Here is a 15,451-nt window from a genome sequence, read left to right as displayed (position 1 = left end):
TAAAAAAAGAGAGATGTGAGGGTATGTGTGTGTATGGCGCATGGCGGGGGGGTGTGCGAACTGGGTCAAAATCAGCAGGAAATATACAGCTATATTTAGAAACCTTTGTAGTTAATCCCATCACCCCTCATAAGGTCTCCAACCAAGTCAGGGTCAAACTCAGAGTGTCCATCACATCCTTAGCTCCAATATTTGCTCAGAAATCTCCTGCTCTATGGAAATGCTCTAGGGAAAACCTGTGAACTGTGAGCTATGAAGGCGATGAACTTCATGGCATATGTGCCTGAATTCCCCTGCCAGTAACTGATGTAGAAATACTTCAGTGTGTAATATAAAATAAGAGTATTGACTTGAGAAAGCAGCATCTGTTTAGTGGAAAAAAATGGATCTGGGAGCCTGAGGACCAGCACCACCACTTGCCTGTTGTGTGACCTTGGGAAAGTCATTTAACTCCTAAGTGCCCCCGTTTCTTCATCTGTAAAATGGAGATTAAATACCCATCCTTCCTCTCTCTTAGATTGTGAGCCTCATGTGGGACGGGGACTCTGTCAGACCTGATTCCCTTATATCTATTCCAGTGCTTAGTATAGAGCTTGGGACATAGTAAATGCTTAACAAACACTACAATTTTAACAATAATAATAACAGTATTTATTAAGTGCTTAATATGTGCCAGGCACTGTACTACGTGCTGTGATGGATACTAGCGAATTGGGTTGGACACAGTCCCTGTCCCGTGTGGGGCTCACACTCTCAATCCCCATTTTACAGATGAGATAACTGAGGCCCGGAGAAGTGAAGTGACTTACCCAAGGTCACAGCAGACAAGTGACAGAGCCGAGATAAGAACCCACCTACCGACTCTCAGGCCCGTAGTGTTATTATTGAAGTCCACAAGGGGTTTTTCAGCCATACTTGGTATTTGGTGGAAACCAGATGGGGGAGGAGGATGGGTGGGAACGAACCTTACATTTCAGGTGCCACGAAAGAGTGGTAGGTTATTGCAACGAATTAAATTGGAGTTAATTCCTGGGTCTGCTTGGCATAGAGCTTCACCCACGGATCAACGCTGAGATCACCCAGGCAGGCTTGGGCTAGGCTCCAACAACCTCTAGTCTCCTTACTCCCTCCTCTCATTCAGGGATGGCAGTTGCCTCGACATCAACTGTATTTGAGCCCCTACTAGGCACAAAACACTTTTCTCGACATTTAGAAATATTCAAAAGTAGCAGAACGAGAAATTCCTGTCATCAAGGAGCCTGCATTCTACTGAGGGAGTCGGCAGAACATACCAAAAAAATATGACTGTACCATGGTTAAGGGTGAGAAAATGCCTAACGAATACAAATGAATGAGTAGATGTCTAAGTGACTGCTGGAATGGTTTGACTGAGAAAGTGGGAGGATTATTCATGAAATCCTTCCTGTAGCAGATGTCTTTTTAAAGAGAATTTCGAAGAGGCTGAGGGACATGGTGAAGCAAAGTCAGTGGAAGGGATGGCTTTTTCAAGACACAAGGAATTAGAAGCGTGAGCTGCTGAATTAGAAGCAAGACAGGCTCAAATCAGAAGTAGCCTAAAATCATCTTCCAGGAAGGTGCTCTGGCATTCAGAAGTCATCCTAAAACTGCTGAAATCCCGTTCGTCTCTAGTAGCAAATGTGGGATTTGTCAAGTGTGTACTATGTGCCACGCACTGTACTAAACTCTGGAAAAGATATACGATAAGCAAATCAGACCTAGTTCCTTTTCCCCGTGGAGTAGGAGGAGAGGAAACAGGTATGGAATCCCCATTTTACCGATGAGGACACTGAGACACAGAGAGGTTAAGTGATCTGCCCAAGATCACACAGCAGGCAAATGTCAGAGCCAGGATTAGAACCCGATTCTTCTGACTCCCAGCCCTGTGCCCTGCGGGAGAGCTCTGTGAGATCACACACCCGGAAATGGGCTCCAGGACACCTTCTGAGTTCAGCTTTGGTTCATTCCCAGGTCAGAGGTATATCCCTATCGTGTCGAGGCTAGCGCTGAACCGGGCAGGGAGAACACTGGGCCTGAGCGGACCCCATTTCTCCATACCACCTCAAAGTCGGCTGATGGTAGTCACTGACGGTCCTCACGGATATGCCGCATAACACGATACTACCATACGCACCATTTTAGAGTAGTCTAAGTCCACACCAACCTAGCTTGCCTCTCCAGTGAGTCCCCAATCTTCCCCATCGGCTCTGGAGCTTTGGAATTCCCTTCCGCGGGTGTCCCGCCAACAAGGGTGATGCTTCCGAGACTTGAAACCCGGTAGTGGGAGCTGACCAAAGGGAGAGATGTTTAAAATGGAAATACTGGGCATTAAGGTGTCCAACGTGGTATCCGAACAAGGCAAGGGATAGTCCAACTGAAAACTAAGCTTACTGGTAAACCTTTTTTTAAAAAAAGGGATGAGTGACCACCTTCTTTATGTATTCTCCTAGAACAATTCAGCATGATCTGTTATCATATTCAAGGTCCGCCACAGAGGTAGGGAGAGTGGGTGGGAGGTGGGGGAGGGGGCTGGTCCAGACCAGGCCCTTAGCAGGAGGGATGGTATTGTGGAGTTGGCAGGCATTACTGATCTGAACCAGGTGAAGGGGAATGAGCCTTTCACGGGGCAAGCTTATTGCCCTCCTGCCCTCCACCCTCCTCCAGTCCTGACTTTGACTGAAATTTCCCAAATCGGGCCAACGGGAAGCCACCAGTCAAAACAATTTAGTAAATCACATGGTCCACGTAGAAAGTTTCAGAAGTCTTATGCCACCTCTTAGAAAAGTGCTTCACAGAAGGTAGGATTTTTAAAATCAAGCTATATCTTCAGGAGAAAATTATGTCATTATTACTCTGGTAAGGGGTGAACATGTCTGCACTAATCTTTGTTTTTTCTTTTTTGGTGCCCCGATTGAAATCTATAATAGATTTTCCAGGTCTACTTATCAGCTCCCAAGATCTGTCCCTGATCACCTATTTGTCATTTTAACACTGTCTGCAGATATCTTATCTGAAGCTACAAAGATAATTTTTAAACAGCTGGGCAGTTTCAGATGCCTCATCTAAGGCAGCTTCCTTCCTATCCAGCCCTAGAGAGCCCAAGGTGTCTCATCCGATCGACTTCTTTATCTTGGTTCACAAAATGGTCTCTTAATGGATACAAGAGCAGTGATAATTTCTATAGAACAACATTAGGTCTTTAGGATTTCTGCAATGTAGTCTATTAGTGATATATGAGTAATTTATGAATACTTCTTTGCGTGAGAGTCTCTAAAAGCAGATAAAATTGACTATTACAGTAGGTTGCCTATAAAATGACAAAAACTATTCTGTCTGGGAACTGCATTTCTACTGGGTTCCATCCCTTCCACAAACAAATGGCATTTGGAGTGTGTTAATATTCTAAAACATTTTCCCAGACTTATGTTCTCATCTTTAACCTATAATTAAGAAAAATAATATGAAACAGACTCCTTAAGTGAAAAAGAAACTAATTTGCTTCTTTTGGATAATACACTCGAAAATCTAACTGAAGAACAACGGGTGAATAATGCAAATCGGTTCCAAAACTATGTGTTTTTGTTCATTTTATAACAGAATACTAAAAGTTCCCCATGAAATAATTTTTTGTATATAAGAGATGCCCATCTTAAATCCTCTTGGAACATTCCTTGAAATTCCTGGATTTGGACCAGATGTTTTGTTAAAGGAAGTATATTTTACTTTTAAAGGAAGAATTTTAATATTTTAATGCCTGACCTGCCTCCCTCTGTAGACTGTAAGCTCCTGGTGGGCAGGGAGCATGCCTACCCACGAAACTCAAGATCCTTTGATATGTCCCTCACTCCCTAAAGGGGAAAAAAGGAAAAAAGAAGCATTGTATTTTGTAGTCACTGGCCTAATGGTCTTGTACCAATCCCTAGGGGAAGTTTCATTTTGACAGGCAAAGGACTGGGAAACCACATTAGAGAATAGAATAGAAGTGGAACAGTAGAGGTCTGTGTGTAGAGCCCAGCCTATTACTGTAAATTAAGCACTTACTGAAATTGCTTTTATATCATCTGGATGAGACCAAGACACCATATAAGACACCATATTTTCAAAGTGGAAAAGCTTTTGTATAAATCTAGTCTGAATGTCTAAGACCTATTATACTTCATAATAAAAATAACAGTGATGATGACGATGATGGTATCTGGTACTTTGGTACTTGTGCCAAACCAGAGGTCATCTGGGTGGGGAAATGAACTCAGTTTGAATTATACCTCGTGCTACACGTCAAAGGGAATGGCAAAATAGACACGGTTTAAATTACAAAATCAGACATTAGATGAATCCTTTGATGGAAATTTAAGCCTTGAAAGAAGCCTCTTCTCTTCCTCTAATACGAGCGCTATTATGTGACAAGTTTTGATAAAAGGTACCTTTCCAGGTTCCCAGAAAATATCTTGGAGAAATTCCTAGCGTGATTCAAAGAGGGGAGAGATTCTTCTGTAGGCCTAATGGCAGGTTTTCAGTTCTACATTATGCGCCTTAATAGGCTCTCTACCAGGATATGTGAACCAAGGATATCATTTCTGACACTGTGAATGTACCAGTTAATCCACAGTGACAATGGCCAACGTCCAAGCTCGCCTCCTCCGGTGACAAATTACTATTCTTACTGCCATTCCCTCAACTTGACGGCACGGTCTTTTGGGGTTTCCCTTTGTGAAATTCAATAAAAATCCACCAAAGAGAAATGCAGTTTCCACGCAAAAGAAAGAGAATGTTTGTCTCCTGTAACCTCAAATTGCTTCTATTGGCTTTTGTTGATGCAAAATAACAGTGAGGAAGTTATTTGTCCTCTTAATGAAACCTAATGTTTTCTTCCCCATTGCTCCTTAATCAGGAAACTGAACTTGTGCCTTGGCATCTCTCAGAGTGAGCAAAGTTTTCCAGTCCTTTAAAAGAACTTGGTCATGAGGGCCAGAAATGGAGCCATGCCTAGTCTTTGGAGTCGAGGTAAGGTGAGGGTTTAGGGAAACTGGTCATGAGATAGACTCTACCAAATCTCAGCCTAACGAAATAGCACAAAGGACAGGGAACAAGAGTGACTTTCAACTATCGAAAGGCTACTGAAATTCAGCCATCAGCAAAATAGATTCACCATATCTCATTTTTCATAATAGCATGAACAATTTTGGAGGCTAATTGCTAAGAACCATTAATTCTACTGATGAATTTAGGGCATTATCATCCATTAGCGTCGCTAATGCTGTGTACCTAAAACCGGACTGCCAGAGCCTGCCACGTGGGAGAGGGGCCACAACCCAAACCTCCTACGCTCCACTGAGATTCCCATCACTCCCTTCTTCCCCAGTCAGGAGAAGAGGAGGCAGTGACAGCTTTGAAGTCACCTTAACTTTCAGGACACTGGGGTAGGAATTGGCTTCCATTACAACTGTTCCTCTGGACTCTGGGGTTGCACTTTGCAAGCGCTTAGTACGCTGCTCTGCACACAGTAAGCGCTCAATAAATACGACTGAATGAATTTAGAAGTCACGATGCCCCACCCATCACATTGTATATACGTCATCGTCCTGCTCTTGTATACAATTTTAGTGTTTTCACTGTTTCATCCTTCTTTTGTGTCTGTTGCATGTCCCTTCTCCCTCAACGTATTCTTAGATTGAGAGCCAAGGACAGAGTCTAATATCCCCCTGCGTATTTCTGTCCAATGCTTAGTAGAGAGTTCTGCACAAATCATTTAATGCGACTACTACTACTATTCATGAAAATAATGGTATTTATTAAGCACTTACTGAGTTCCAAGCACTGGGATAGAGACAAAATAATCAGGTCCCACACGGGGCTCACAGTTTAAGTAGGAGGGAGAGGAGAGAAAACCATTGTGACCACTGCCATTTAACCTGAGTACACCTACAGAGTACAGAAAGGGGAAGAGATAGAAGGATTAAGAGAGAAGAGGAATCCCATGCTGGAGGGGAAAGAGCAGAGTGTCTTCCCCTGGTACTAGAGGAGTCAAACTACAGTCAATAATTCATTCTGCTTTGCACTCACCTGCCAAATCAAATGCTCCTTTCCCCCGGCAGTAGCTGACAGACAGATGCTCAGCACGATGGTGTGGGATGAAGAGGTCAGGACGCTGGCAACGATAGCATCGCGCATGTCGAGGGGCAGCATGGTGTACACCACAAAAATAATGAATAAAAAAAATGACACCTGTGAGAAGGAGGGAAAAGAGAGCAGTCAATCACACATTGGAGTAAATTCCCAAATGTATTCCCCCTACCTTTTTCCAATACGTGAGGCTGTCAAAAAACTCAAGAAATTCTGCCACAGTGAGTTATAATAATAATAACAATGATAGCAATAATACTGATGACAGCAGTAATAAGACCGTGGGTCTGGGAGTCAGAAGGTTGTGGGTTCTAACTCCGGCTCTGCCACCTGTCTGCTGTGTGACCCTGGGCAAGTCATTTCACTTCTCTGCGCTTCAGTTACTTCATCTGTAAAGTGGGGATTGAGACGGAGCCCCATGTGGGACAGGGACTGTGCCCAACCCCACTTTATTGTACCTACCCAAGCGCTTAATACAGTGAAGCGCACACAGTAAGGGTTTAATATCACTATTATTATTAATAATGGTATTTGTAAAGCACTTGCTATGCCTTAAGCACTGTTCTAAGAGCTGGGCTGGATCTAATTTAATCGGGTCGGACAGCATCCTTGTCCCACGTGGAGCTCACAGTCCAAGTAGGAGGGAGAGCAGGTATTGAATCCAGATTTTATAGTTGAGGAAACTGAGGCCCAGAGAAGCGAAGTGACTTGCCAAAGGTCACACAGCAAGTGACAGACCTGGGATTAGATCCCTGGTCCTCTGATTTCCTGGTAATCATGGATCAGGAAATGCAAATATAACTTTGGATTTTTCAAAAGTACTAAACCATTTTGCTGGAGAAAAACAGAGGGCTTTCTACATTTTCCCATTTCCTATTTCCCTGCTTTTGATGAATGTTTCACTTTTTGCTATTTAAAACCAATGCAAATCCATGATAGCTTTAAAGCCCCATAGCCACAGCTACAAGAGACCAATTCAGAAGACAAAAGAAAGGGTTTAATTATTACATCGTCTCCAGAAAATTGGGTTCCTTCTCCAGAACTGAGGCAAATCCTGCTTAAATGAAACTTGCCCGGTCCATTCTACACATCTTAAAACTCAAGTTGCAGATGATAGACTTAATAGATTTTTAATCATCATTGTTAAACGGCTATGAGTACATCCAAAAAAATCTCACAGCTCAGAGCATAGTAAAATTTCCCACGAGCACCACTAGAATCCTGATTAATGAGGAATTGGATTTCTCAAAAGTACTTTCAACTGGTCTTTTGGGTACCATAACTATTTGAATGTTTATTTCTTCTCCATTTAAATTTTTCTACTCCAAAGACATATTGACGAACACACTGATTGAACAAAACCATCCTTTTAAGGAAAAGGAGACGTCTTTGAGAAATGCTCCGCAACCTATCATTCTTATCACCTTTCCCAACAGTTTTATCTAATTCCTTAGCATTTGCATATTCTATTTTTTTAATTTTTCCATGCTGTTATTCTGTACATCTCCCCATTCCTCAAATGCCCCTAGTTGTTGCCTATCGGCTTTAAGGCACTCTAATCATCTCTCTACCTTCCGCTGATCCACTCTGTTCTCTCACTTCCTTCTTCACTGCTGTCAAGCTAACTTGCTGTGTCTCACTCCCATCTTTCCTGCTACCAAAGCTTTGCTCACATCCTCCCTTCTTCCTGAAACTCCCTCTTCCTCACATCTGACAGATCACAGCTCTCCCCGTTTTCATAGTTCTTCTGAAATCACGTATCCTCTAGTAGGTTTTTTTCCCAATTAATCTCTAAACGTTCCATTTTTGATCCCCCCAACTTCCCCTTCAAGCCTCTGAGTCACTTAGGAACCCACAACCTTTAATGTAGTCTGCGTCACCTTCTAGATTTTATACTCTTCGGTAGGATCATGCCTACTAATTCAAGTGTATTCTCCCAATACTTAGTACAGAGCTCTGCCCACCATATATGCTCAATAAATATTATTGATTGATTGGACTGATCATTCTGTGACCCCTTACTGCATCTGCTCAATAACCTATAGATTCCTAAACAACCAACAGAGTAATGGTGTTTGTTGTAAGGCAGTGAAATAGAGCAAAGTGGCCTAGTGGTTAGAACCACAGAGCTGGGAGTCAGAAGGACCTGGATTCTAATCCCAGCTCGGCCACTTGTCTGCTGTGTGACCTTGAGCCAGTCACTTCACTTCTCTGCGCCTCTGTTCCTTCATCTCTAAAATGGAGTTTAAGATCGCGAGCCCCATGTGGGACAGGGACTGTGTTCCACCTGATATACTTGGATCCACCCCAGTGCTTAGAATAGGGTCTGGCACAAACTAAGCATTTAACAAACACCTCAATTATTATTATTATCATTATTATTATGAATTCCCTTTTATTTCCACTGTGCCCCTGACCAAGAGAAGTTGCAGTGGCAAAGTTGTGATGAAGGTCTTCTCAAAAGAATTTGGGCAGCTGGCACGTTTGTTCTGTATTGTTTCAGTTCCACAGACGTGTCATTTTTGAAAGATTGCTATTTGATGATGAACGGTCTAGTCACACATCGCCTCTGAGAGGCAGCTGTTTCAATAATGCCGTGCTGGTCCAGGGCTCTGCTTTCAAGCATGGGCCTGGAGAAAGATGAGAGCCAGGAATGGAAGGCAGCAAGATGGCATGTTAAAAAACTCATCCAGAGATGCTTTTTTGGGTCAGGTAATTTGATTTGATTTTCAGGTGAGTGGAGAACTAGCCTATCGCACTAGCTGGTGGAGTTTGTTGGCAGTCCTGTTTGTGAATGAAAATGCTGCTTATGATAGCATTTCTTGGGTTGGGTTTTCTATCTTGGTGAGTAATTGTTCAAATTAAACACCCGCATACACCCATACCCGCATGCAAATGCAACCTTAATCTAAGAAGGATCAGTCATATCAAGCGGAGCAGCAGCATGGTTTAGTGGAAAGACCACATGTCCGGAAGGCAGAGGATCTGGGTTCTAATCCTCACTCCACCACTTGCCTATTGCATGACTTGGGCAAATCACTTCTCTCTGCCTAGGTTTCTTCATCTCTAAAAAAGGGGTTAAATGCCTTTCTCCCTCTTTAGCCTATGAGCTCCATCTTAGGGGCTGTGAGTGACTCGATTACTTTGTATTTATTCCAGCTCTAAACACACTGCTTGGCTTGTAGTAAGCATTTAACAAATGCCACAGTTATTATTTTGAATAGTAAGATGCATATATTTTTAGCTCTTTTATTTTGTTCAAAGTTTATTGTTGTCCCTTTTATGTTAAATTTGAAAGAAATCATAAGAGGAGTGAAGGGTACAATTGATATGTACCCTGGATGAAAGATCATAGAGATGCATTTTTACTTTGATATGTTATTTGTTAAGCATTTACTATGTTCCAGGCACTGTATTAAGCACTGGAAAGATACAAGCTAATCAGTTTGGACGCAGACCCTGCCCCACATAGGACTCGCAGTTTTAATCCCCATTTTGCAGATGAGGTAACTGAGGCATAGGAAAGTTAAGTGATCTGCCCATGGTCACCCAGCAGAGGAGTGACGACATGAGGATTAGAACGCAGATCCTTCTGACTCCCAGGCTCATGCTCTAATCCCTGGGCCATGCTGCTTCTCTAATTGGGTTATATGGTCGAATTAAATACTTGCTTTTACAAGATCTGAGTCTGCACTGGTCTAAAGGGTGGATGGAAAAAGAAATAGAAACAGAGAGAAGTAGAACCAAAGAGAAGAGATTAGGCACCGTGAAGGTGGTGTTGAGGAATAAAGGGGAAAGACAGAAGTCAGTTAGGTTGGGTTCAGCATTTGTCTTTTGGTTCACCAGGATGAGCCCAGTTAAGAGAAAGTCATTTGTTTCTCTCAATGAGGCACAGGAGGATTGGAAATTAAGGCAAACTGAGAGAATCAGCTTTCCTTCTACTAAAAGAAACTATCACCATGCAGGGGAGACAAAAAACTGGACGGTTTAGTGGATGGAGCGTAGGCCTGGGATTAAGAAGGACTTGGGTTCTAATCCCTAAACCACCATTTATCTGCTGTGTGACCTTGGGTGAGTCACTCAAATTCTCTGTGCACAGTTCCCTCATCTGTAAAATGGGGATTAAGACTATGAGCCCCATGTGGGACATGGACTGTGTCCAGTCTGATTAGCTTGTATCTACCTCAGGCCTTAGCAAAGCGCCTGGCACATAGTCAGTGCTTAACAAATGCCATTAAAAAATAAATGAATAAAAGGAGTCTTTTACTCACCTACAAGGCAGTTTTGATCATTTCTACATCTCTACTAGCATGAGAACTATCAATTGTGACCAATTCTCACACTTCCTAAGGGGGGCATTACGGGGATCTCCGCTCCTGCGGTCTCTTTCGGAAGGTCCCAAGAACCATCCGGAGACAGTCAGACAGCACCGCACCCTCTATTCTTTAGTAAGACATCAACTGTAGTTCTATTTTAAAACTACTTATTCCCAACACCCTTCTCCTCTCCCGAGGGCCATACCAACCAAAACAGGTGTCACTGGAAGAAGGGCTAATAATATTAGAGTCATACAATAAGGCTTTCCTTCCCTTTCTCCCAGCACAATCTGTTTCGGTTCAAATGGACTTGAGGTCAAAGAACGCTTCGTTTTACTCTTTCAGCAATTTTTAAAATGCTGTTGAAAGGTAGTGCATGAATTATGTAGAATTCAACGGTAAGTGCCTTGCTAATGTCCATTATGCAAGAAGGCCGTGCTGTCATTGGCAATAACCCTGAATTTTTGGTTATGATTGACTACTGATGGTCAAGTCAACCTCTGGTTCCCTAGCTAACACTGCTCTATTAACTCACTGACTGCACTAACAGTAAGTCTTTACATTTGCACTCCATCTCTCTTTGACACCCATCCTGAATCTTCCTACCTCTCCTGGGCAAACCCCCAAATACTAGTCATTGTGTAGAGCGCTCATTGGGTGCGATGCCAATATTAAGCCCTTAAGAAAATCCAACGGAAGGAAGAAACATGCTCCCTGACCAAAAGGAGCTTATTTTTCAGCCTATGCAGTCACCCTGAGACTTGAGGCCTAAGTTCCATTCTGCTAACCATGGGACTTCAAGCAAGGACTAAGAAGACGGGGGCTACTTTGCCACCACGTTAAAGCTGAATCCAGCACTGTCTGGAGGCCAGCATATCCTTCTGTATGGAACACCCTGAACCTCAGACAAGAAATACACATATCAATCGGAGATATCGTATTTACGGAGCACTTACTGTGTGAAGAGCACTGTACTAAGTGCTTGGACTAAATGCAATATAACAGACCCAGTTCCTTTACATAGAAGCTTACAGTCAATTATGCCACAATCGGTGTTTCCAAAATATCTTCTGGACAGAACAAAAGTAGGGAATTGAGGAGGATTCTTCTGAGAATGTGAGCTTATTTAGATTCAGTGTATTACACCATGGAAGCCACTCTTCTGTGCATATGCATGTGTGTGGCAAGAGTGGGTAAGTACTTGAGGGGAAGTTTTCCCTTTTATGAAGTTTCATAAGAATGCAGCTTCACTATTATAGGACCACTGAATATACAAATAATTAAGGGGTCAACAAACAAATGCTGGCTTAATTACAAGTCATCAAAACCAGCAGTCTTTGGTTAATCTCTGGATCTGCTTAAACTTGGCTCATCTGTGTTTGTTTTGGCCTTTGTGTTTTCCTCTCTTAATGCCCCTCTGTCTCCTGCGGTGTTTGCTAATTATACCTGAGATTAAAAGGCATTTTACTCATCAACCTGGATTTTTTTCTTTATCTCAGAAAGAATAAGCCTGTATATTTTCAGAGTCATAAAATGACAGAATAAATATAATATACATAGATAGGCATAAGTAACCACAAACTGAGAATTTTCTTGAAGCAGCCTGGTAAAATCTGAATGAAATGTCAGGGCTCACTTAGAACAATGCCCATATAGCACATTTCAAAATTAGGAACTGTGATTTATAGTATGTATTGTACCTAAAAATTCCTAACATGAGATTAGCTCTGCTTTGAGAGAATCACCAACTTTCCTCCCTCCAATTCTAATCCTCATAGACTAGGTCAGCCAGACGTTTTGCTGCCTCCAAAATTTTCTTCTGATTTGCAAAATTGCCTGAAGCTTTAATGCAATCAAACATTCGGGGCACCTTACTTAGATCCCACCTAGAGAAGCAGCGCGGGCCTTGGAGTCAGAAAGATCTGGGTTCTGATCCCGGCTCTGCCTCCTGTCTGCTGTGTGACCTTGGACTTTCCATTTCATTGATTCATTCGTAATTATTGAGCACTTACTCTGTGCAGAGCACTGTACTAAGCGCTTGGAAAGTACAATTCAGCAATAAAGAGAGACAATCCCTGCCCACAGGGGGCTTACAGTCTAGAAGGGGGAAGACAGACATCGAAACAAGTAAACAGGCATCAATATAAATAAATCAAATTATAGATACGTACACATCAAAACAAGTATAGAAGCATCATGTGCCTCATTCAACTCATTTGTAAAATGGGGATTAAAACTGCAAGTCTCATGTGGGACATGGACTGATTCTAACCTAATTACCATGTATTTAACCCAGTGCCTGACACATAGTAAGCATGTAACAAATATCATAAAAAAGGAAAAAATAAGCCTTTTTCAGTTCACCCAGTAACAGCCATTTGGGTACCTCGCTCTTCCATCTTTTCACATATGTGGTCCTTTTGCATAAAGAATGACAAGAGGAGAGAGTGAGCCCGTTGTTGAGTAGGGGTTGTCTCTATCTGTTCCTGAATTGTACTTTCCAAGAGCTTAGTACAGTGCTCTGCACACAGTAAGCGCTCAATAAATATTATTGAATGAATGAATGAGAGAAACAGTCCGGCAGAGAAAGACAGAGACAGGTGGGGGAGGAAGAGAAAAGGGATCCCTCTAGTATTTGGTAAATTGGAGCTATTGCCTTGGGCCTGGGGCGATTTTTCCTGGCAAGTGGCTAATGGAGACATATGGATAGAATGTGAAAAAATAGATTTAAATAAGTTGGGCCATAAACTCCCTCCACAGGATTAAGATGGATTGAAAACTAAGATGAAAAAATGTACATGATGTACTGAAAAAGAATGAACAGTGTGGTCCCATCATGTTTGAATTTGTCAAGTTTTCAACATCGCATCATCACAGAGAATCCTTGGCTCTCGGCAGATTGGAACCTGATATTGGTGGTCTTCTGACTGATTGCTCCTTAGCTCTTTGGTAACTGTGGAATGGACCGTAATCTTTTATCCAGTATGGAGTTTGGTATTCACCCAAAGAAATGAAGAAAAAAGCAACAAAGAATGAAGAATTGGAAATGAAAATGAAAAGAAAATGGCTCACTGTACTTTTCAAAATTAACATTTAAAATGTGATTTGATTTTAGGCATACATACACAACGAATTGCATTGAGGACTTTTATTAAGCCAATAGATTGCTTGAAAAAACCACGTTGACATAATTTCCTTTCAAATCTGACCTGCTAGCACACTTCCTGTTAGATTTCAAAACTCATTCAAGGATAAGATAATAGTACTCCACATACCAAAATAGATGGCCCTTTAATTAAAATGAAGCCTACAAAAGACAAGATGTGTATCTTGGCCTAATGTTTTAACTATAAGGCATGGCAGGAAGCTGATATGTGTTCATTTATTTCTTCTAATAATAGACAGAAATACATATTATTTCAATTTATTTTCAAAGTAAACCACATTTTGGTTTTCCAAGTGTCTAACATTTTCCAAGCAATTTTATTGCTCTCATATAGAGTTCTCTTTCAACTAAAGTCTTCCAGGAAGTTTCCCTAATTAAATGAGGAAGGGAAGATGTCACATCACCCTCTGAATCCTGGTTTCAAAACTCCCCTTACAAGCTTCTCCTCCAGAATCCCTCCACCTTTGAAGGTGATAGCAAAAGACAATTCTACTGACCGATGTTTAAGCCATAGAGCTTCCCTCTGGTCTTGAAGGAAACAGATATAGAAATAAAAGCTGATTGCACATTGGTAAATATAATTTTGTCATTACACTTTTAGAATGTGAAAGTTTAAAAAATTTAGTGTCTGAAACCAGAGAAAGAGGGAGCCTCATAGAGTTATTGTGACATGCTACAGCTTCCTGCTAGGCCCTAACAGCCCTGACAATTGACTAATCAATGGTATTTACTGAGTGCTTACTATGTGCAGAACACTGTCCTAAGCACTTGGCAGAGTATAACAGAAATAGCCCAAACCTTCCCTGCCCATAATGAACTTACAGCCTAGAAGGAAATGAAAAGAAAACTGTAGCTAAGACCAGGAATTCTTAACTGGAATGAAAAACTTGATGGGGGTCTGGGAAAAGTGGAATTGCATATAAGGCAAACACTCACACACCCACACACTCACAGAGGAGGCTTCAAAAGTGCAAACAGTGAAAGAATGAAAAATAAGCCAAAGGAGGTGACTTGGAATTTTCAGATTCTTGAGGAACATGGACAGGGAAGTTTAAAATACTTAAGAAAACATTGTGGAGGTTGCAATCGTGGTTAAGTGTCATAAAAATCAATACAGTCCAAAGGGCATCGGAAACCAGTGCAGCTGAGTAAGAAGGTAAAGAACACCATTAAATGCCGAAGACGCTTAAAAATAATCAATCACGAGCTCTGTTAATAAAAGTTAATAATCAGAAAGCAAAAGGATAAAGTAAACGCATAAACGATAAAACATGATTCACTTAGGTACGCCTAAGGAAAATCAAAAATATGGTAGGTAAGATAGTAATCATTCAGAATAAGGGAATGAGTGCTCTTCTTGGACTTTGTTCTCATAATTCTGTTAAATACTTACTATGTTCCAAGCACTGTGTTAAGCAGTGTGGTAGATACAAGACAAGTTCTCTGGGGCTCATAGTCTGAGGGGGATTAAGAGAATTTAAACCTCCATGTTATAGATACGGAATTGAGGGGCTAGAGAAGTCAGACGACTTGCCCCAGATCACACAGAGGGCAGGATGCCACAATCCCAATGCTGGGCAATGAAAACTCCCTTTGTGAAGATGAAAGAAGTAATAATAGTTAGGACAGTGACAAATGCCTTGGGTTATGTATGGTGACATGGAAGGATATTTGAGATAGAAATATGAGATAGAATGCAAGGGCCCAAACCAGAAAAATCAGTGATCATCCATCCATTCATTCAGCCGTATTTATTGAGCATTTACTGTGTGAGGAGCTAGTGCTATACTAAGCGCTTGGGATAGCACAGTACAACAATAAACAGACA

General features: G+C 41.7%; 1 protein-coding gene across 2 annotated transcripts in view; it reads right to left on the bottom strand.

Moving 5' to 3' along the window:
* The window catches only part of ADCY2 (adenylate cyclase 2), a 242,188-nt gene that overhangs the window by 151,218 nt on the left and 75,519 nt on the right, over positions 1–15,451 (bottom strand). For both annotated transcript variants that reach the window (XM_029054073.1, XM_029054074.2), the window contains exon 3: positions 6,082–6,243. In XM_029054073.1, coding sequence (XP_028909906.1) covers positions 6,082–6,243 — 162 coding nt within the window. The remainder of the gene's footprint in view (positions 1–6,081; positions 6,244–15,451) is intronic.

Source organism: Ornithorhynchus anatinus, chromosome X3 (genome assembly GCF_004115215.2).
Source record: "Ornithorhynchus anatinus isolate Pmale09 chromosome X3, mOrnAna1.pri.v4, whole genome shotgun sequence".
Classification (NCBI taxonomy): domain Eukaryota; kingdom Metazoa; phylum Chordata; class Mammalia; order Monotremata; family Ornithorhynchidae; genus Ornithorhynchus; species Ornithorhynchus anatinus.
The sequence above is the reverse complement of the archived record's forward strand: the minus strand, read 5'-3'. Positions and strand labels throughout refer to the sequence as shown.